Raw genomic sequence first — 24031 nt, forward strand, 5'->3', positions numbered from 1 at the left:
CAGCTGTCGTCGGGTGTCACTTTTGTATTCGTACACATGCTAGACACATGTCTTGAACCTTAAAGCTAAGCTTGGCGGCAGCCAAAAAATTTTATATTGGCTTGTGCATGTTTTTCATGTGCGCTGTATGTGTGTATGAATGTGTATGCTGTATTTACTAAAAATATCAGATACGACCGGACTTCCATATTAAAATTTAATGCTCACCCTATTGCGTCATTTGCATATGGATGCACATTGGGTCACTATAATAATTATTATTATTATTTGTTTATTTAGCAGACACCTTTATCCAAGGTGACTTACAGAGACTAGGGTGTGTGAACTATGCATCAGCTGCAGAGTCACTTACAATTACGTCTCACCCAAAAGACGGAGCACAAGGAGGTTAAGTGACTTGCTCAGGGCCACACAATGAGTCAGTGGCTGAGGTGGGATTTGAACCGGGGACCTCTTGGTTATAAGCCCTTTTCTTTAACCACTGGACTACACAACCTCCTATAAATAGTCGAGATACCAAAAAAATAGAAAACAACAGGGGAACTACTGTTTACACCTTATTAGATTTGTTAATTGCCAGTGGGGGGTGTTTTCAGTGTTTTGGGGAACGCTTTGATATAATAATCTGTCATAGTGTGTGTTCAGTTCCACCACCATTATGAAGGCAAGTACAGATGTTCTAATCAATCCAGCAAGTCATTAACACATTCAATGTTACCTTGATTGAGTGTTCCAGCCTACCTTATTTTCCCAAGGCTGCTTATGACCAATTTACCATCACTTGGTGTACGTACAGTAACGTTTTCATTCCACATGCACTTTCAGCAGTGCCCTGGGTTTTTCATAGGGAGACTGCCAGTTCGCCGCAATTCTAACTGGGGCTTCAAATCACTTTAGATTCACTCCAAGTGACAGATGGAAACATAGCATTCAAGTTTAGTTTTGACTTCTAGCTCAGCCTGTAGACCTATTACCTTGAGTGGGTTGACAAAAGAACACAGTATTTAAACTTTTAAAGCATATATCCAAGACCCTTTTAAAGCCATTATCATCAATTATCATCACCATTGTTCTCATCGTAACTTTTCATATCTGATATGGTTTATATCCTTCCCAGTAAAATTGCATAAACTGAAAACCTCCCAATGCTCTGAGCAAAGGAGTATTCTAGAAAGAACAAGAAAGAACACCCCACAGCTTTGGCATGTGACTAAATCAATGCCACTGTAAAATGGGAATGTTTCAACTGTGCTCTAGTATTGCAGATTTGCAATTTTTTGGTGTTCCCAGGTGTATTTGGAAGGAATTTACAATTCAGCCTCAATCTCCCATTGTGCATGCCTGTGTGCCTTTGTGTGCTGCACTATAACCCTGTGCTTGCTGACTACATTTTTCTGTTTTTTGTATACAGGGGGAGTAAGATAATGTAGACAGCATGAATTTGCAGTGCCCCCCCCCCCCCCCCCCAGCACGGCAGCTCTATCCGTCTGTCTCTCTTACTCTTGTCTTTCTACTTACACTTTTTTCTTGGACAGTCTTTTGAGAGTCCTGTCTTGTTCCAGAAGACTTTGTTTGCTTTTCTTTCTGATTTCAACAAACTGGATAATTATCTGTTATGGGATTTTTTCATTTCCAACACAATAATTTGGTTAAACTCCAGGACGCTTTATAGCCACCATGACTTTAACATTCCTCACATTATCAACCGTTTACATGTAGACCTGTTTTCAATAGACTATTGCCTGCTTTGCACAGTTACCACAATGAAATATTTCTCTCTCAGAAAAATAAGAAAATTGATCTGTTGCACCAGAGAATAACAGAATATGGCTGTGCAATGGATTGTTCAGAATTATGGATCTTGAAACATAACAGTGAAGGGCCCATGCCTACTGGTATTTCCATATCTATGGTTTCTGAAGAGGAAGATGGTCTGCCTCAGACTCCAAAGCAATAGATTGGACAACCCCAGCATACTGCTACTTCTTGTGATCAACATTGCAAAAAACCTAATTGGTGTCAATGGAGTACTTGCCATGACTATTCTGGATGGGACTAAGCGAATATTTCTTATTGTAGAGCAGTAGTCTTGCATCACCATGGGCATCAGAACATACTAGGAAGAACGTATGTGACATGAGGACAGTGTGTATCCTTTATATTGTAACCTAAAGACTGGACTATATTAGAACATATGGACTACTACTACTCCAATCAATAATCAACATCGTCCTCATCAGTTTCATAATCAGGTATTGATTACCTGTTAGCAAAGGTTTCTTCTATCTGCTTTGCTCTGCTTTCTGTGATTGGCTGTTGATATAAGCCCCTTTCACACTGGCATGCTCTACCTGGGTCGGAACCTACCCGGGTCAGGACCCGGTGTCATGTGGGTCAGGTACGTGATTTCACACTGCTTTTGATAAAGCAGGGTTGATGTGGGTGACAGACGCAAGTGCCCAATATGCGGATTAATGACCCGGAAGCAGCTTGTTACAGACGCTTCCATCAAAGCTTCTCTGGATTGAACCGTCAGCCCAAATGTTGATTAGAGCAAATGTTTCTTCATCCCTGCTGCAATCTGGCTCATGGTGTGTCTCAAGCAACAAAAATATGGCTAAACAGAATAAACAAAAACGTTCCTTGTGGAAGTGAAACCTTCATGCAGGCATGGCTGTTTGATATGCATTTTGTCTCTCTCAACCCGGATCAAAGCGTGTCAACCCACATCTTGAGGTGGGTCGCTGGGTCCCAGGTACGTGTTTTCACACTACGCGGGATTGTGACCTAGGTAGCCAGAACCCCGGTCCCGACCCAGGTAGAAGTGCCAGTGTGAAAGGGGCTTTAGAGGCCTGCTTTATAATACATGTTTTCTGCTGCTAGATTTCAGTAAGCCTGTAGACTAAAAGAACCAGATTTCCCTTGTTTCAGTCAGCAGTGTGAAATCAGTCCACCTTGATCAGCCATCTTGAATTGGGAATCTATTAGGCCCAGTTGATTTGAGAGAGAGAAAGCGACCTCAAACAAAACAACCACAAAAAATATAGCAAATTGTTACCAGATGTAGGAAGATCTAGTCTTACAGGCCAGTTTCAGGGTGCAGATGGAAATATTTAGTAGATTTATAGCAAAAAGATTTATACTCATTTTGAAACAGGCAGACCAACAAATAGTTACCTCAGAATGAACGACTGTCTAAAAAACAAGAGGGTTAAAAAAAACTGTGACTAATGTAATATTGTACTTTACTGTGTTGCACCTGTTTCTAACCACAATTAACAGTTTTAATGCAGTGGCAGGCTGGTACAACTACAGTGAAACCTGTTTGTGTGAAAAAGCTGCATTTAAATTGGGGAGGAACATTTCATAAAGCGTGCAGCACATTTCTTCTGCAGTGTGGCTGAGTAAGCAGGTGAAATGTTCACCCTCTCAATTGCATTTAGAAACTCATCATTAGGGCTTGCATGAATTGATTTGAACACAGCCTACTTTAATGATGATGTCCACCTGCTTATTTATACTGGTACAAAATGTTGTGTTCTGTTTTAGGGCTTGTGCTTTTTGGAACAAACTGAAAGTGTTGTGCTTTATTCATGAAAATGCCACTACTATAATATTCGGTAGGTCAGCAATATCAAACTACTGGCAAGCCCAAGACTTTTTGAGACTCAAAGGTCAATGTATTAAGATAGATCACCACCACCGAATCTGGAAAGCAGGTGAAATTACATAGCTTGTTGTCCATAATACAAAAGAAGACTCAGATGTCTCAGCTAGCTCTATTACATCAGTTTATAAAACCTGGTGTCAATGTCATATCTTTTCAAATTTGTTGAGCTGTACACAAACCTCCATTAGTTCTAAAAAGGAACCATTTATATAATTAGTACCAAGTGCCAAGTAGTGGTCATTGACAAAAGCATTTCACCAAAACAGTTGTCCAATTTAGGTTAATTTCTGGTTAATATATGATGTAGGACTAGATTCTTAATGTTCTTTAGCCCAGATTGTCATTGGCACCTTTTTATTTTTTATATTTTAGAAATTAACAAATTTACCAAACCCCAAAAATCTACTCATAGAAACAAATGTACAGTAATATAATATTATCTGATGGTTACATACATACATGATTTTACACAGGATGGGACCATAAGGATCATTCTTACTGTACAATCTCCTACTGTTCAGCAGGCAAAGACCAAGCAGTTAGAGTAGAGGTATACACAGAGATCAGGGAGGGCTCAGAATAAAAATATTAACTTCCTTCAGTTGAACTTTGTCGTTGACTGTTAACCACGATACACAGCCTACATCCATTACTTTAAGTTACATTCCCACTGCCCAGTATTGGCGTGTATAGGTGCAAGCTAGAATGCATTCCTGTTGAGCACTGTGCTTTTGAGCCTAGTATTGTTTCCATGGACAGTAAGGCTCTGGTTTGTTCATATATTTCAAACCTGTGCATATAATTGGAAGTTACATGTGATGCTGATGAGTTGAAAGTTTGGATTTATTATTATTATTATTATTATTATTATTATTATTATTATTATTATTATTATTATATATGGTGAACGATGAGTTTTCTATAAACGTCAGTGTTTTGCAATCTTATTATACATGGAGCTAGACCTGTGTATAATAAGATTAGGTAGTGGCATGAGACCTGTATATAATGAAGTTGGTGATAAAACTGCTAATCTCAATTTTCATAAACAAACTCTGCCACCGATACATGAACACAACAAAACACTGTCAATACCAAAACAAACAACACCGACCTGCAGATTTAAAGTTTTATCCACAGAAGGCAGGGATAAATTCATGGAAGAGCAGAATAACAGACGTACTCCTAGAAAAACAATAAACAACATTCATTTAGTAATAAAATGACTTCAGCCACATGCCCTGTGTGGGATGTTAGGCAGCTTAGACTAATGTCCCTCAGAAAGCAGAGGCTGTTGAGTGATGAGGAATTCTACTGATTCTCAGTAATAATACATGTAGTGTGTCGTCGTTATTGTGAAAGGACAATCAAAATGAACATTAAACTGTGGGAGTAAGTTAATGAGATGATATTGTGAATAAAAGTATAATTACATGGACCTGTTCGTCTCATGTATGCAGTATTCTGCCTTTGCTCTATCCAATTAGTTAAAGAATTAAAATGCAGCACAAAAAGCAAAAATCCTGAATTGAAGCTGATCTTTTATTCAAAATCAATCTGTAATGAATCGTTTCAAAGTGCTCCAAATCTTAATCCAACATGCAAGAATCCCAAACTGAGCTTTTATTCCAAATCAACCAGACATGAAAAGTTGGACATGAAAAGTTTGAGATCCTCCATTTTTTTTTTTTTTATTTCCCTTGTTTTGTTTTTTTTAAATCAAATTTGCTTAGCCACATGGCTGCTAAACAAGTCAGAAAAGAGTGATTTTTGACAGCCTATATTCACAACAGAGATTTGCCTGCATTACTCCGTTTTTCAAACAATCAATATAGTTTCCAGCTTTGTTGCAGCATAAAATATTTTTCGTTTTGGAGGCAGTTACACAGTATGCTCTTTTTATTAAGACAAAAGAGTTGACTTCACTGCGGAGGTGGCATCCCGTGCGAACAGACCGGGATGTTGACAGTGTGTGTTAATTATCTTTCTTTTTCTCTTTTATTTGGTCCAGGGTCCAGGTTCGTTATAGCTGAAGGTTCATTATAATGATGGGTGTTATAGCGAGGATGTACTGTAATAATAATAATAATAATAATAATAATAATAATAATAATAATAATAATAATAATAATATTTAAACCTTTCCATTTAACTTAAACATAAAAATAATTACTGCAGATTGCTTGCAGATGAAGAGAAAGGCAGTCATTGGAACAGCCTGCTCATTAAGAATGATGTTTTATAACAGGGTTTCTAACTCCCATCCCCCTTGATCTACATCACACATAGATGAAAACAACCCCAAAGCTGAACGCTATCACTACAAGACACAGAGAACTAATATCCAAATACTGGGACCCACATCTCTAAACATGATACCCCATGGTTTGCTACAATATTATTAGATAACCATACAGTAGCTACTGATTGCATAATCAAATGGTGTCAACTTGTCTTAGAAAACAGTATGAGGGAGTCTGTTTTAAACAAAACTAGTAAAACTGTCAATGAAGTTTAGTATGATTGTCCAGTTTCTTGTTGTAAGAACTATTTTCAGTGTAGCAGCGCCATTGCGTTTACAGTATTGTGTTAAATCATTCCTAGGTGCTTCGTTTCTGTAAGGTCCAGATAGCCCTATTTCTTTTATAGCATTACCATTGCAGCTGCAAATTCTTCTGAGGTTGCTGTTTTCTGTACTCGTTTCACTAACTACGTGTCTGCTGTCTGTGAGATTTTGTGTTTGGGATGGAAGCAATTCTGAATTTGTATGTCTGTAAGCTGTATTCAGGAAGAACATGGTTTGTACCTTTATATGAATTCCAATAAATAATGTTTTAGAAAAGACACCAATGGTATATTGTATATTGGTCAGTACACATCTAGGTGTTAAATGAGTGACGTCCAAGATTTTCTTCCTCCTGTACTTAAAATGTTTTTATTCTCCGCTTGCTTTTATGTAGCTTTTTTCAAATAAAGCACTATAGTTTCTTAATGTCTGATCACTTACTGTTCTGTAGATCTCTTGGTCTGATTGTTGTAACTGTAGATCACTGGAGGAACCCTGCCTCACAGCACATGAAGTTTTGTGGTACCAGGAAGAAACATTTAATTTACTGTGCTTCTGTAAACAAGATTAAAAAAGTTAAATAATCAAGCAAAAAGCCAAAGATCTTAAGCACAAGAAAAGATGATCCACTGATAATTTTGCTAATACAGTACATAAAGGGTAAGAAATAAATATGAACGATTTGGTTAGCACCCTTTTAACCTGAGGAATCTGTCAGGTGTGAAGATGGTGAATACAGAGTTGAAGCAGGTTGCCCTACTGACATCTGCAAAGCAATAACATCATTTCAAGGATGCCTGCGAAAAAAAATGATGAGCAGTGCATTCCAGAATTTTTTTACCAATGACCTTCAGCTAAATTAACCTCCTTATAAGCTGTGTCCAGTCTCTTTGTGTGCCATTGACCAGCCACAACTAGGCAGAAGCTACACTCCCTGCGGTAATAACAGCAGATTTACTTGAGGCTAATGTGATTTAAATTATTATTATTTATTTCTCAGCAGATGCCCTTATCCAAATGAAAGCTCACAAAGTCATTCCAGTAAACCGTATCTAATATGTATTGCTATCACTTTGTAGAGCTCACATTTCCCTATATGAAAGATGCACACATTGTTGAACAAATATTTCTTTTTCAATGGTAACAATAAAACTGGCGAAAGTCGTTTGCAGTTGTTTCTATGCTGTACTTCCGATTGAAGGAATGCATCCAACCTTGTAGGACAAATAATTCCAAACTTTTTTCATGTTTTTTTTTTTTTAGGCAATGATTAGTTCCTGTGTGTATTGTTTTTTAAGTATATATTTCTCCCAGATGCTAGACTCTTTGTCTGACTTGTTTTCAATGTCAACTTAGTTACTTCATGAGACATCTCAAAGGGTTTTACTATGCTTACATATGCTTCACCATGCTTTCTCTTTGCTTTATTACCCATTGCTATGCTTTTACTATGGAAAATGTGTATAAGGGACTGGCTGAGAAAGCATGTCAGTCAATAGGGAAAGCAGCTTGTTGATTTAAAAGCAGGGTGGATACAATTTCACTATTCAGGGGAAGTGTACAAGGAAGTACAAGACTACCTGAAAGCAAGACTGGCAAAGTGAAATGCATTTAACCTATTAGTTTTAAAATAAAAAAAATACATGTTATTTCTTTCAAAGCTATATATTTGAGATCTGTATCGCAAATGGAAGTCCACAACAGTAAAGATTCATGGCATTGTTTTGTTGGCTATAGAACAACCACTTCATGTAATTACCTTAATTAGAACTCATGGAGAACAGGGAACGAGCAACTTTTCATTTAAATACAACATTTAACCTAATCAAACAGTTCTTTTCTCTTTTCCATGTAGTACTGCTAAACTACATCATTAGAACTATGCACATGGGCCCATTAACAAAATAACAAATGACTGTTCGGCTTATTGATGAAACAGCTGTTACATGGTGGCTATAATAAACCAAATGTGTTCACAAAAATACAATAAAGGGGTTATAGCTAGTAAAATAATTCTTACCTCTCATGCACTCCCATGTCCTATGTAGGTCTCTTTAGGTTAACGAAAGCTCTGGTTTAAATGCTTACGGTCAGGTGTTCTGTTATACAGAGAGTGGTAAGGGTACGGAATGGGTTACCTAGACATGTTGTTGAGGCATAATTCATTGGATCCTTTAAAACTTGACAAAGTTCTGAGATAATCAACTACTATGAACTGAATGAGCTTAGATGGGCAGAATGGCCTCCTCTCATTCAGAACTTTTCTTTTGTTTTTATGAAATGACCTACAGTCGTCAAACAACTCTAACAGACCACTTGACAATAAGGCCTTACAACTGAGAGGCTTATTATTAATCTTTTGTAGCACAATACCAGATCAAATGTTTTACAACTGCACACATTGTGAAAGGAAGTGCACAACTATAGCCAGTTTAAGAGCTGGGAGCAAATGGCTCCAAGAGGGATTATTCTTTTAAAATTCCACATATGAACATCCCAACAAGGTCACTGTTGAAATGATTCCGTCCAGTTCCAGTGTATAATTAGCCATCTCCAGCACAGGTGATGTCCTGGGGCCTCTCAGTTAAGGCTAACCTGGCGAATCATCTTTTTAAACCGAACAAAAAGGCCCACAGCGCCACACTTAGCAGCCTGTGACTTTGTGCACCCCCTCCCCTCAGCCCCTCCCGTGGAACCAAACCTGGTGATATCGAGGCAGATGCGAGATGTGACAGTGAAGGCAGGTGAGATGGCGGTCTTTGAGTGCTTTATCTCTGGGCCCCCGGACGTCGACGTGGACTGGCTTTCCAGTGGCAAACTGGTTCAGCCAGCCCTGCTCAACTGCAAGATGTACTTTGACGGCAAGAGATGCAAACTGCTTCTGAACTCGGTGCATGAAGATGACAGCGGCACGTACACCTGCAAACTGAGCACTGCCAAAGGTGAGCAAAACTCTCCCCAACACGCTTTCCCTGTGGAAGCGAGGTGTGAGGGAGCTAGAGGGCGCATCCAAGGCCTGAGATTTAGGTTTTTATACTAGTAAGGGAAGAGTTGTCTCCAAGTAACCTTGATGCATCCTCTAGCATTAGTTATTATCTGACAAGTGCTTTGGACTTCAACAAAATCAATCATTCAGGCTGTGCAGGGAATGGGAGATGTTTTGACATTTCTTTATCCAAACTGCGTTGTGCTGTTATTGCAGTATAAGGAGGTTTGGGATTAAAGAGAATGGCAGGGAGGAAATAGAACCCTGATTAAAGGGCATTACCACTTGGCCCAGATCGCTTTGGATGCTTCAAATTTATGTTAATCTATAAAGCAACTTTCAAGACTCTGTTCTGTTAGCTTTAGAGGGCATATTCTGTAGGATAATGACCGCTCCACTCTGAATCTGATTGGCACAGTTGATCTGTGAGGTTTATAACCCATAAAAAAACAAGCAAATGAACCACAGTTAACAACTAATGAAATACAGAAGCACAAGAATCCCAAGCACAAACTACTACACTTGCTGTCACTCAGTATAGATTATTTATATTTCAGTTTGTGTTTTACTTGTACTAGTAAATGCATAAAAAAGAGTAATTGTCCAAACTAAAATAATAATAAAATAAAATAAAAAATAAAATAAAAAACGAGAATACTAGTGTTAGTGTAAAATGGCATTATGGGGCAAATGGGAGCCATGACCGTACCGCCTTATAACCTGTTCCGCAGTATAAAGGGCCACCATATGAAGGGGGAGTACTATATATCCTTCCAGGTGATGCAGTAGGATCTAAAACATTAAAAAAACGACTAAATTCTGTCCTATTAAATCAGATCCCCTAGTCTGGGAGCATGGTGTGTTAACAAGGGACAAGACTTGATGGGACAAACAGCCTTTTCTCATTCCCAAACTTCATGTTCTAATGTGTTTAAGACATATAGCAAAGAATGCATTATGAACATATTTGGCATAGGATTATAAATGCTGTATCATGATTTTATAAGGAACTCTTCTTTGTAGCTAGCTTACTAAAGTATCAACACGTATTATTATTTTTGTTATGGTTTTGTTTTGTTAATGGTTAAGTAGTATAGTGCACTACCCTATTTATGAACTAATTAAATAGGCCAGCTAAAAGTGTTCAGCAAGCATCACCCATTATTGTTATCAACTCCAAGTCGATCATATCATTGACATTGGGTTAAAGATGTTACTGTAGTAATGTGTAGCAAATTAGATCAGGTATTGTATTGTATTGTACCATACTGTACTGTAGTTTCTGATCCCTGTTCTCTCTCCCTCACAGAGGAGCTAACCTCCAGCGCCAATCTTAAAGTCATTCCCTCAATCGAGCCTCTTTTCACAAGGAAATTGGATATCCTGGAGGTGATCGAGGGTCGGACAGCTCGATTCGGCTGCAAAGTCAGCGGGACGCCTCCTCCACAGGTCACCTGGAGTCACTTCGGTGAGCAGGCTTTGCATCCTTCCCTCCTCTTTCCACCCCCTCCCCTCCCTTAAAGAGCAACTGGGTATAAGTAGGAAATATACAAGTTAATCAGTTATTGTTTAGATTTTTTTTTTTTATAATTTTTTTTTTTTTTTCTAACCCCATGTGACCGCAGTATAGTTCTCAGAGAATCCTACCTGACCTCTATATACACCTGGTATGCCAGAGTGTAACCATTAACCTGTCCCCCTGCAACACTGTTCCCTTAGTGGACAGAAGAAATACCAATAATTCTGACTGCTGTATTTCTTACATTCACAAGTGTGGACAGTACGTTACATTATTTGTATCCGTTTTTTCTATCTATCTAATAGGCTGCCATCTTGCTTACAGGCCTATGTGATGTTGCTATTTTTATTCATTTTATTTGCTTCCTGGCCTTAGTGTTATGATAGTGTTATATTGTGGAGTCAAAAGAACACAATTGTCATAATGGAGAAATATATTCAAAAATCGATAGGGAAAAAAGTACTCCAAGCTGTAGCTTTGTCCAGGAGTTCAGCAATAACTTATCAAAAATGAGCATTAAAACACCAGATTGTTGATAAAACACAAAACATTTGAACCGCCACACAGAAAAGTGCAATACAACTATAGCATTAAGTACTTTATCCTCCTGTGTTTCTGCTTTCTCTCACAGACCAAGCGGTTGAAGAAAGTGAGAATATCCGTATCCTGAAGGACAAGGGGCTCCACTCCTTAATTATCTCCCATGTCAGCAATGAGAATGAAGGCTTCTACACTGTCATAGCCAAGAACAGCCATGGAGAGACCGAGTGCTCAGCTGAGCTGTATGTGCAGGAGCCTCGCCCAGCTGTCTCCTTACAAATGTAAGGAAATCTCTCATATTCATAGGGGTTAGCATGAACTTCAGAGACTGCTGTCCCTCTGCCCTATTATTGGTCAATGCAGTGAGACCAAGCTGGGAAGAAAGTCACTGACAGCACTTACTGAGGGTTTCCCAGTTGCCTATAATACTGTTTCTTGCCCATTTTAGAGTTCTGGTTGAAATAAACGGTCATGGGAAACTACTGTGTGGGGACCAATAAAGTTCCAGCCATGTTGGAGGGATAGTTTTGTAAAATAGTTGATCTCGATATTATTGCTGGGAAAAAAATAAATAAATAAATAGGTAGGGGATGTCAAAAATTGGGTATTAATTCACCAACAAACCCTGGGAAGGATCTTGTATTTTCAGATATTAAGGGATAAAACTGGTGAACCACACACTCCTTCAGTTGTTCATTTAGTTGTTACAAGGCAGAACAAAACCGTAATCTCCGCTTGATTTAGATTTCCGGCCTCTCAAATGGTCTGGCTGCTGTAATTACTCCATGGCTTCTTCAACCCAGACCCCTGCCACACATGGGACATTATGGGCTCCTATTGAAATGTCTACAGTATCCTTAAGCCAGCTGTGCATTACACACTAGGGGCTATTCTCAAAGCTTTTTAATCCAGTCTGTTCTTTTACTCTTGTTTTTTTTTAAAGGAGTTAAATCGATTTTAATGAGAAATATATTTTCTTCACGAAATACAGACTGGAGGAAAATGATTACAACCCAAGGTGTCGTATCTTTAAATGAATTTATCAAAGTGGGTGAAAGTGATTAATTACATAAATACAACAAGTGTCTTCCCACGGATGCAAATAAAAGTGCTTTTAGCACATCCTGTAACTGTAGTCTTGCTGTGTCAACTTTTACTGGCAGTGCGAAACTGGAGAAGATGCCTTCGATCCCTGAGGAGCCAGAGGTGCCCGAGAGCGAGGTGGAGCGATTCACCATGCCGGACTTCGTTAAGCCACTCCATGACATGGACATGATTGAGGGGAAGGAGGCTGTTCTCAAGTGCAAGGTGGCGGGCCTGCCCTACCCCACCATCACCTGGTTCCACAACGGCCAGAAGATCGACAGCACTGATGACAGGAAGATGACTCAGTGTAAGGGCAATGTTTATATTTTCTATCTAGCTGTCTATCAATGTATGAATATTTTTCACATACCTAAAAACAAAAACAAAATATGTGCAAATCAAAAATATAACCGTGCCAAACATCAGAAAGGACCCTATTTTAGGGTTTTGTTGTTGTTGGTGGTTTTTTTTTGCTCAAATTGCAATACTGGAACATATATGTTTATGGAAATATTTTTATATGTATAGTATGTCATATATCCCAAATGAGTATTAAATGTTGGCATTTCTTTATAAAATATTTTGATATATTGCTTTTTTAGGATATTTATACTAATGATTGTTGTGTCGTAACATACAATGGCATCTCTGTATCAATTCTGTACCAATACATTTTTTAGAGGGTAGGGTACCAATAATTCTCTTCCATCTGTGTAACAGGAGCTAATATGAAAAGCAAGTGAAAGTGTTTAAATGGGTGCTGCTATAGTGTACCGTTCCCCTCCTGTCATTGCTGTTGCTGGGGGTGGACTGCCCCCCTCCCGACGCTAACACTCTCCATCTCCAACGCTTTCTTCCCATGCAGATAGAGACATCCATAGCTTGGTTATCCGCTCAGTCACACATGCTCATGGAGGCGTCTATAAAAGTGTCATTTCAAACAAGGTCGGGAAGGCCACATGCTATGCTCATTTGTACGTAACAGGTAAGTGCATTCAAACGAATTCATCCACTCATTCCTCTACTGCCATTGTTAACCTAGCCCTTTGAATAACGAATCCATTCTGGTTTTCACTGAAGCTATTGTCCTGTAAGGCTGTGTGTGCCAGAATATATATATGATTTAAATTGATTATTATTATTATTATTATTATTATTATTATTATTATTATTATTATTATTATTATTATTATTATTATTATTATTATTAATTTCAAGGTTATTAAATACATGTTCAGCTCAATAAAATGCTTTTATAAAGCATCTGTAACTGTCTTCATTATTTATTATGATTATGAACCAGGAACACCAGTTTATTACAATAACATGTATTGATACTTCACAAGTGTAAAGACTGTATTAATAAATCAAAAGGGCTGTAAGGGTTCTTATATGCCTTATTTTTTTCAACTGTTTTATCTTGTTGTTATTATTATTAATAACACTCTTATATTGGTCAAAACAGCTTTTATTACACAATTAAATGTGTATTATTGAGTATTTACAATAAACCCTTAAACTAAAGTGTTAATACTACAACTGCTATGACTACTGCAATTACTATTACTTTGACTTTTACTACCACTAATCCTACTACTTCCACTCCTATTACTATTACTACTATGATTACTACTGCAAATAATAATTATTATTATTATTTATCTTTGTTTGTTAAACAAAATGCAATTGCAAATGTTATGTACATCAAGGAATAAGAATCTATACATCTATCCAGATTTTTAGGAAGCTGGTCATGAAACCAGCATGTATGAATTTGGATTCCCTCCAAGTCCAACAAGAAAGCCAGCTTATTTATTCCAATAAATGACAATGGCACATCAGTGCTGCTTTATCCAAGTTAAAACAATTAACAAAGACAGAATGAGAGCATGTGGTTGAGAGCTGATATGAGCGTTTGTATAGGAGACCCCAGTGCATTATCTGAGCTGCTCAATGTTGTTTCCAGATGTCCTGCCAGACCCCCCAGATGGACCCCCTGTAGTGGAAGCGATAACGGGCAAAACTGTCACCCTGCAGTGGAAGAAACCAAAGAAACTGGACCCCAGCATAGGTACTAGTCTAAGGGCTTTCATTTATTAATTCAAGGTTGTTTGAAGGTGTAGCTAATCCCAATGCAGATTGCTTTCACTGCAGTACCATGTCACTGAGCTCAGTTTCTGTAAAGACTTTATCAGTCTTTACAGAACTTTATTAAGTACCCGGCAATTGAAGGAATCATTTTGTATTAACGATAACAATCTTAAGAAGATGTTGGCTTATTCCCATCCCTGGAACTAGACGTATATTAGCACTTTTTGCTGTAACAGTATTTGCTTTCATTGTCTCAGATGCCAGCTCACTGACGTACACCATCCAACAGCAAGCGGTAGGGATGAACCAGTGGAGCACAATAGTCTCCAACTTGAAGAAAACTTCATACACAGTGCACACTCTCTCCAAGGGGGTTCTTTATGCCTTTAGGGTGCTGTCATCTACCCCTAAGGTCCACAGCAAACCTTCTCCAGCTACAGAACCAGTACAGCTGGTCGATAGAGGTGAGTGTTCTGTGTGCAACCACAAGCCTCTTCATCATATGCAATCAGTATGACAAGTCAAGGTTACCTAAGCTGTATCTGAGGCCCATGCCATTTTAATGAAGCTGCCAGTGGTAATTCTGGTCAACAGACACACACGGATCTCTTGCTTGAGCGCTGTCTCAATTCATAGTATTTCTTAAACATATTTCTGAAATAGTTGCCTCTGCTGTTATTATATTGACCACAGCAGATGTTTGTGTGTTCATTGTGAATTCCATGGTCCACAAGTGGGTGGGTTGCTTAACATTTCTATGCATACACATAATGTTTCAAGTAAGCCTAGCAACACTAGGAACTTACTATATTAAGTAACTTATTTATCTGTCTGGCATTTATTTATTTTTTTCCTACAAAATTATGTACTAAAATAAATTCTGAGCACTGCGAAGCAATGCACAATTTAATCACACAATTCTTACTGACTGTTAGTTTTACATTTTGATTGCCCAAAATGGTCCCAAGATATTATACAATAACCATGAAACCTTGCTATTAAGGCGAGTCAAGGGACCAACAAAATGTGGCCTTAATAAAGGGAGCGGCCTTTCCACTGCAGGTACATGTTCAAAACATTTGTCCTAGACATATGCAAACTGTTCCAATTTACAGTTTCTTCTAAATTGAATGTGCAAATGAGTCGTATCATGTTTCTTCCAAGTTTTCAGAGGGTTTTCTAGCTTTACAATGAGTTGGTCTTTTTTAGAGAGGTAATGAAACAGTGGCTTAATGTTTGGGACAGCTAATGGTGGCCTTATACTGAATACAGAGATGGCGCTCGTATTGAAGGTGACTTTAAATTGCCATCAATGGGAGCAAATTAGGATGGTATAAAAGTGGCCTTAATTGTGAGCAGTGTTTTACTGAGATGGCCTTAAAGATACATCTCTAAGTTTAAACTGCATAGCTCAGTTTACTGAAGAAAATGTAGAAAATGACTTGAACCAGTTAAAACAGACCATTCCATTCCTATTTAAACAGTCATATTTTGTTTTGTCTGAAGGTTTAATTATGTGCTAACTTCCCTGTGCTGACCTTCTGCTTTGTACCTGCAGGCCCCTACCTGGAGGAGGCACCAGTTATCCTAGACAAGCCGGATGTGGTTTACGTGGTAGAGAACCAGCCAGTCTGCATTACCATCAACCTGAATCATGTGCTTGCAGGGATTACATGGAGGAGGTAGCTCTCCTTCAATTAGCTCCACATACTAGGGGCAAGCAACCTCCAGACCAGGCCTTTGTTCTAACCATGGCCTTCATTATTGAATCATCTGAACCTATGATTTACGTAATCTATTAATTATGATGGTGATACTCAATGCTGGATTAACACATATGGGGCCCAAAACTGAAGCCATTGTTTCTTACACTCTTGTGTATATCTCTTTAAATAATATAGTAAGCTAGTTATTACAGTAAAATATAATAGGCTAGTTTTCAGGTGCTTGATAGTGTTCTAGTTTACTATGGACATATTATGATAGTTTATGACATATAATCATTTTCTGTTATTTTCATCTTTAATAAGGGAAAGTGGAAAATCCAGTTGTATGTTACTTATAATCTTCCTCCCTTGTATATTATTATTATTATTATTATTATTATTATTATTATTATTATTATTATTATTAACCTGTAAATGTCTCAGTGGATCAAAATAATGCAAATACTAAAACAAGATAAGTTGGTGCGGTGAATGTTTTCTCCATAACAGCAGTATAAAATAGCCAACTGAATTGTAAAACCAGCCTGTATTTTATAACAAAAAACACCCTTTTGTTGTAGGAATGACAGTATCTTGGTAAACACACCAGGTCTGTTTGAGATGAGCATGCCTGATGATGACCAGCACTCACTGAGGATAATGCGGATTAGGAGCAGTGATGTGGGAGAGCTCACCTGCACAGCCAGTAACCAGTACGGCAGCGATAGCTGTGCATTTTCACTTGAAATTGCAGGTGAGGATCCTTCCTAGGCATGAACAGTCTGGCCAGTCCAATGTGGGTACATTGCCATTCTCATACATTTACTATACGTTGGAGTGCTTTCCTTAAAGAGCAACTTGGTAAGGTATCTTAACTATTCTTCTACTTGTTTTGAGTAACGATATATCATTTTCTGGTGACTTTTTAAAATTTAGGGGCTTAAATCATCCCTGTGGCTTCAAAAAGGCTCACAAACATGTATTTCCTGTATCTGGTAGACCAGATTGTAACCATTAACCTGTCCCCCTGCAACTCTCTGTCCCTAGCGAATGTTAGAAATACATCAGTAAAAAGTAACACACAGACAAGCTAAACTTTAGAGAGGAAACATGTATGAGCGCCCTTTTGAGCTTGAGGGGTGCTTTAAACTTCTGAGTTTGAACACCAGGCTGTTATAACAGAAACAGAACCTTATAGAAAGAGCTTCTAAACAAGAAGATTACAATAGTTAAGATAACTGTGGTATTTCAGACCCATATCATGTTGCTTTTTAATAAGCCTGATGTAACCTTAGCCAGAGGATGACGCACGCTCAAAGCATGCATTCCAATCTCATTCCAGTGGCCCCTACTTTTGAATCCATCATGGAGGATATAGATGTGAGCACAGGAGAGACGTCTCGTTTTGCTGTGGTGGTTGATGGGAAACCCGTTCCAGACATCATGTGGTACAACGTATGTCTCTCCCTACCTTTATTTATAGATTTTAATCTATTTTGTGTGACCTGTCTTTTGTGTGTTTTGGTTTCTGCTTTTTTTATATTTGTTTTCTGAAAGGAATTAAACCATTTTTACAACAAAAACAAGCATTTAACAGCCCTTACATGCAAGCTATTTCTTGTTTGATTTATAATTGAATGTTTTCTACATAACTAAAGTCAGTCAATTACAAAGACCTTTTATTGTAGCAAACGGTTTTAAAAAAAAACTATTTTGAATCCTGTACATTTCAGTTAAATTAGAAATATTTAAGGAGACACACTTTAAAGTACAGTATTACATTAGTGTTTTATTCAGTATCAAAAATGTTGTATTTATTAATTTTCTTAAACGTCTTGTTATGACAAATAGTCTGCTTTAAAATCTAGGCATAGGAAAAAGTCAATCTTAATACTGATGTCCTTTCATCTCCATAGTTAATAGTTAAAAGTTTTAAATATGTGATTGTTTCCTATTTTTTGGAAGAAGAATATTGCACTCATATGGGTTGTGTTTAATGTGTTATGCATGTTGATGAAAAATATTTTAGTTGTGTTTCTAATAAAAATAATTCTGGCTACTAATGGTATAAATTACCCAAGGAGTGTACTGTATAGCAAAATTAACTATCTTGTATAACTCAAACAAGCAAACACTGCTGCGATCTTTTATTCCTGAAACAATTTAACCGTATACCTTATAAAACAAAATATGGGAAGCCATATAACTCTGGGATGGCAGTTTAATAGCTTTTTTTTAATTTATTTAAATTTTAAAAACCATGTTCTCTTAACTTGTCATTAAAAGTTGCCTCTCCTTGGTGCCAATGAAAATCACATATTAAGGGGTTATTAAGGAGTGTTAATGGCGTTAGTAAATACTTCTAAAATTGACTTCTTTTAACAAGAGATCTTAATGACATTAGTGAATACTGAAAACATGCAAAAAAAAATTGCAAATGGTAGTATGTCAATAACCATGTCAATAAATAATTTCTTAGTGGTTATTTATCCCACATGTGATTAAAAAAAAATGTTATTTAAAAAAATGATATCTGGTACCACACCAGTTTAAAAAAGCCTGCCTTGCTTTCAGATACTGTTATTTCGGGGCCAAAGCACAACATGTCAGTCATTAGGGGACACAGCTGGTTGGTTAATGACAGGTAAAAAGTAACTACTTGTGAACTACTGTACCTAATGAGAGCATTTTACCCCATATTGTATCAAAACACATGCTATTATCTTATTAGTTAAGTGCGCGACATGTAAGAATGATGGAATTCTTACATTGGATATGACCAATGCTCAGTGAATTTCAGAATGTCCTAATAATCATTTGAGTAATATAAATTGCATAGCATCCTTCTTTCAAAGCTGTTGGGTTATGTATCCCATCTTCTGGGGTTGCATTAAATGAATGTATTGATGTAAGTGTCAAAAAGCTACAGAGGCTAAAGACAGCCCCCCCCCCCCCCCCCGGTGCTGGTATCAATTCTAGCTTGCTAGAAGCAAGTATTCACCTCTCTCACATTCAGACTCTAACCCTTACTCCTTTTTTTCTGGTTCTTGTACTCTCTCTCTTTACTCATCTTGCAGAGTCGATTTGCTGATTGAAACCATCCATCTTTTCAGTGCAGCGCTCCCACTGTTCAGTCTCTCTCTGCTAATTTGTTTTACATTTTCATTAGGAGTCACTCCATCCTACAGATTACAGCCAGTCAGTTATTACTCCTTCTTGACAGCCTCTGGGTTCCAGCCAAACCCTGTGTTTCTGCTGCTCTGACGTTCGTCTCATTCTTTTTAAACCTTCTAGATTTTCTTTAAACTGAATTAGAAATCTGACTTGCTGTTGCTTTCAGCTGTGTGGGCTGTTTCAGTCCCTGTGAATAAAAGCTTAGTTCTATAAACTGGGAAAGAATATCTAATTCTACTGCTAATGCACCACTCATTTACCCTTTACCAAATGATCTTTAATAGCAATGCAGTGGTATTGCAATGGCAATCACTCTTTACAAAGGGGCAAGAGCTGCCAGTATATCAATTGTATCACAAGGGAACCAATATAGACTGCTAATCCAACACAGTTACATGGCACCAGGTAAGTGTCAATGTGCTACCGAATCACAGGGCTACGACCTGTACTATTTGCTCCTCTTGTGCTTGTATTGCTGTATTTTGATATTGGTCCTGTTTGGTATTATACTAGTATCCCAATGTTACTTATGCTTATACCAGTGCAAAGTCTGCCCTTTTTTTTCAGAATAACCAAAACAAAGTTAATCTTAAAGAACAAGTAGCTTCAAATGATGTTCAAAACAACTCAAATCATTCTTCCAGGTCATATGAAAAAAATCAATAGCAGCAGCAGTGAGCAGTACTTAGAATAATTAGAAATATCATAAAAATGTAAGGGAAAGTAACAAACAAACGATTAAAATGTGATGTGAAACTACTTGTGTTTACTTCTTAACTGATTACCTCAGATATCACAATGGTATGAACCCATACAGAATTCGGTACCAGTTTTATAAAACAAAAAACATGCATATAACATTTATAAACGTGTGCTGTGGCATGTCATGATAAAAACACAGAAAAGTTTAGTAAAGCATAATAAAAACAGAGTGAAACACAGAAAACACATAGTATACTCACTTTTATATGGTCAATGTGCTTACTCCCTGCCTTGTGTGCATTTGCATTCAGAATGACATTCTCCTGTCTGAGAGCAGCCACTTCACCTTTGTGTATGACGACAATGAGTGCTCCTTGGTGATTCTCAGCCCTCGGGAGGAAGACTCAGGGGTGTACACCTGCACTGCCAAGAACCTGGTGGGGTCTGTATCCTGCAAGGCCGAGCTCACTGTGCACCAGAGTAAGTGTCTTTATTTACACCCCTTTTCCAGGCAGTCATCATGGTAACAGGTCCTTAGTGTTACTTAATGGGCTTGGCTAAGCCATATGCTTATTATGTTAAAGGGTTAAAGAAGTTAGGGTGTTAAGTTTCTAGATAACCTTTCTCGCCTTTCACATCTTGACGCCTGGGTTCAAATGAGCCACAAGTGAGCATTTGTGTAATTCACAAAACAAACGCACAATTCAATGCAATTTGAAGTTTCTGCCTGGGAGAGGCCCTGTAGAAGTGTTCTGGTCAAACCAGCAGCTGTGAGGGGAAGCTCTCAAGGTGCCTGCCAGAACCGCGCGTGACTGGAGCCTTTGTTAGTTGTTGACTGTCAACAACATAGTTTTTCTTTTAGCCATACCTGGTTGTATAAGTTGTGCCTAAACTGCTATTGCAGTGTTGTGCGATACACTGTCTTGACCCCTGTCGTTGAGATAGGATGAGGGTTAAAGCTTTGAACGTGAATGCAGAGCATAGTGGTTAAGACACTCATTTGCTGTGTGTGTGGTTGTCTGTTTGCACCCAGGTTTCGCTCCATTACATTGGTGCCTCAACCCGGATCTCACAGATTAGCTGCAAACGATCGAGGGTTAAGGGGGAAGACTGTAACAGGCAGGGTATTGTGATACACTCATGCCCTTGTTATACTATGCATTGGGAGCATTTGACTTTGATTATCCACATTAGCTTGTAACATGTACTATACAGTAAGTGGTAGGTTAATCAATCTAAAATTCATCTGCATATTTCAAGCATTGGATGAAATAGTTGACTGGGCTTTTTTTTAGCTGTTCAAAAGTTATTTGATGTTTCTGATGACAAACCAAGGTGAATGAAACTGCAACAAATACCTTTGAAATCTGATACGCAACTACAGGTATGCTGAGAATTGTAATTCAAGACCTTGCTTTGGTTGACCTTACAATATATTGAAAAATCTTGCTTCTCTCAGCGCATAAAAAAACAGATAGTGGCCCTATCAAGAAGGAATTAGTTATCTGTGACCTTCCTCTCGACCTAGTGATAGCACTGGCAGTTTGGATTATTTGTTGTATTTAGAACATTTCTGTAATTTGGCATTCTCTGCTGAATTATATAAACACCTAGCATGACATTTGCTAGTGACTTCTGACCTTATATGACAGCCGTGATGTGGCGTAGATTCCACAAGGTGTTGGAAGGTGTCTCCAGTAATATTCATCCATTCAGTTTATATTTCATGCAATTGGTACAGAAAGGTAGGCACATGATGACAAACGCATCTTTTAATCCAAACAAGATCAACTGGATTGAAATCTGGGGATTGGAGTGGCCATTGAAGATGCCTGAAATCTCTGTCATGCTCCTCAAACCATTGAACAGTGGATGGGTGTATTATCTTGAAAGTAGCCATCACCATTAGGGTGCAAGTGCTGGGTAGACTTTATCTAAAGATGCTTAAGGAAACTACAGCCTTTACAGAGTGATCAAGTTTGACTTTCCAAAATAATCAAATGATCCAGGGAATACCAGGTGGCTATGCCCCACACCAGAGTGATGCCATATCTATGAAAGTCACCAGGCAGTGTATATATTTTGAGAAAGCAAGAATTTCCTAATCTTTGATCTTTTGTCACTGCAGTTAAAATGGAAAAAGAGGAGCAGATGGAAGATGAGGAGACTATGCTCCGAAAGATGCGCAGACTGACTGATTACTATGATGTGCACAAGGAGATTGGAAGGTGAGTCACTGCAGAATAGAGAGAGACAATGTATTTACTTTTAATGACCAGCAGGCTTCATTGTAAGAATGTGATGGTAACACCAAGCCATTTCTACTACTCTTAAAAAAAAAATAATAATTAGCTTCAAATGTGATTTTTTTTTTTTTTTAAACAATTCCCTAACTATGTTTTTAGTTCTGTTGCTCCAGTATTGAGTTATCAAGGTTTTTCTCTAAATCTCCCATGTCCTGTCTTGGAGCGTGCTTTGAGCTAGATATCTCAAGTACCTGCACCTCACTTCATTCAAATTATATGACGATATGGCAAGCCATGTTGTGCTCCTAGCCAGATGAAGGGAGATTTAGAGTAAGAGTAGCAGAACATCTCAGAATGATTGCAAACATCATAAACATTATGAGAAATGTAAGGAACAAATATTACAATGACCTTTTGAAGCTAAAGTACTTCCTCTCAAAGTTCTTTACTACAAATTGTTATTATAGCCTGAGGAACAATGCACCCAATTATGTCGCCACACCAGAAATGCAGATCATGTTAATTTAGAGGCTTCTAAATAGTCTTCTTTAAGTTGCTCCTTATTCATTTTTGACTGGGATAAGGAGTTTAAATCTATAAACTAAACTACTTGCATTCAACATGCATCACAACATACCACAGCTGTACTGCTAGCAATGAACTTTGTTTAAAACTTAAAACTGTACCTATAGTTTTTCCTCAAGCACAATATCACAAGGTCTATTACCAGCGTTATCAAAAATTGTCTATTTAGTTATACTGTTACCCTGTCTGCTTCTTGCTGTGTAGATTACCATTCCTCCATTTTAACTCTCGGGTAGAAACACTGTTTGTCTTGAGACGAACTTTAACATTTTATTACAGTGACCTTTCACAGTCCTGAGAATGTGGACTGAGTAAGTAAACATATATTTTAATTCCCTGGCTCCCCGCTTTTCAAACTGTGTGGGATATTGAGCATTCGAGTTCCATCTTGATGATGAAGATTTTTCAAGGTATTTTTAAACCAATTCCGTTTGCACAACTTTTGGTGGAAAGATAAATCAGTTTTGTTACAGTTTTTCACAAAAATGTTGCAGAATGTGTTTTGGATACATTTTGCCCATTGTACAGCATCATACATTTTTACTCTACATGTCAATGCCTGTATGAAAAACAACTGCTGGATAAATTCAGTTAAATTAAATAGTGCCAAATAAGTGTGATGCAATGGGGGTCTACATGTTTAACCCTTTCATGCATGGCAACCTTATATGGAGACGGATACAAAACTTTCTTCTGGTCTTTATATGGGGACACGTGGAAGACGCAAATGCATGATAGCCTCATATGAGGCGAGGAGATAGTGTGTTATCTTTGTTGCATGATGACCTCATATAAGGGATGCCAGTTTTTACCCCATAAAAAGCCATGGATAATTTGTCTAACTTCTGACATGATACAAAACCCTCTTGCTGCCTTTTCACCGGTGACTCGTTTTCAGGGGTGCCTTCTCATACGTGAAGCGCGTAACTGAGAAGAGCGGGAAGATAGAGTATGCAGCGAAGTTCATCTCACGGCGAGCGAAGAGCAAGGCCTCAGCCCTCAGGGAGCTGAACATCCTGTCCCAGCTGGACCACGAGAGGATCCTGTACTTCCATGATGCCTTCGAGAAGACGAACGGAGTGATCATCATCACCGAGCTGTGTCCTTTTGAACTAAAGAGGCAGAAATTAATAGATAGAATCTTATTAAAGTTTACTCAG

At 38.0% G+C, this 24031-nt stretch overlaps 1 protein-coding gene across 8 annotated transcripts in view; it reads left to right on the forward strand.

The window, feature by feature from the left end:
* LOC117412271 (striated muscle-specific serine/threonine-protein kinase-like) overlaps positions 1-24031 on the forward strand; it is a 118319-nt gene that overhangs the window by 66411 nt on the left and 27877 nt on the right. For 6 of the 8 annotated variants that reach the window (XM_059032065.1, XM_034020486.3, XM_034020504.3 and 3 more), the window contains 13 exons: positions 8918-9178; positions 10532-10690; positions 11373-11562; positions 12445-12674; positions 13233-13352; positions 14334-14438; positions 14716-14922; positions 16017-16140; positions 16746-16918; positions 17507-17619; positions 20352-20520; positions 22169-22268; positions 23770-23970. In XM_059032065.1, the coding sequence (XP_058888048.1) occupies positions 8918-9178; positions 10532-10690; positions 11373-11562; positions 12445-12674; positions 13233-13352; positions 14334-14438; positions 14716-14922; positions 16017-16140; positions 16746-16918; positions 17507-17619; positions 20352-20520; positions 22169-22268; positions 23770-23970 (2152 nt within the window). The other 2 variants (XM_034020514.3, XM_059032068.1) reach the window with 2 other exon arrangements.

Source organism: Acipenser ruthenus, chromosome 10 (assembly GCF_902713425.1).
Source record: "Acipenser ruthenus chromosome 10, fAciRut3.2 maternal haplotype, whole genome shotgun sequence".
Classification (NCBI taxonomy): Eukaryota; Metazoa; Chordata; class Actinopteri; order Acipenseriformes; family Acipenseridae; genus Acipenser; species Acipenser ruthenus.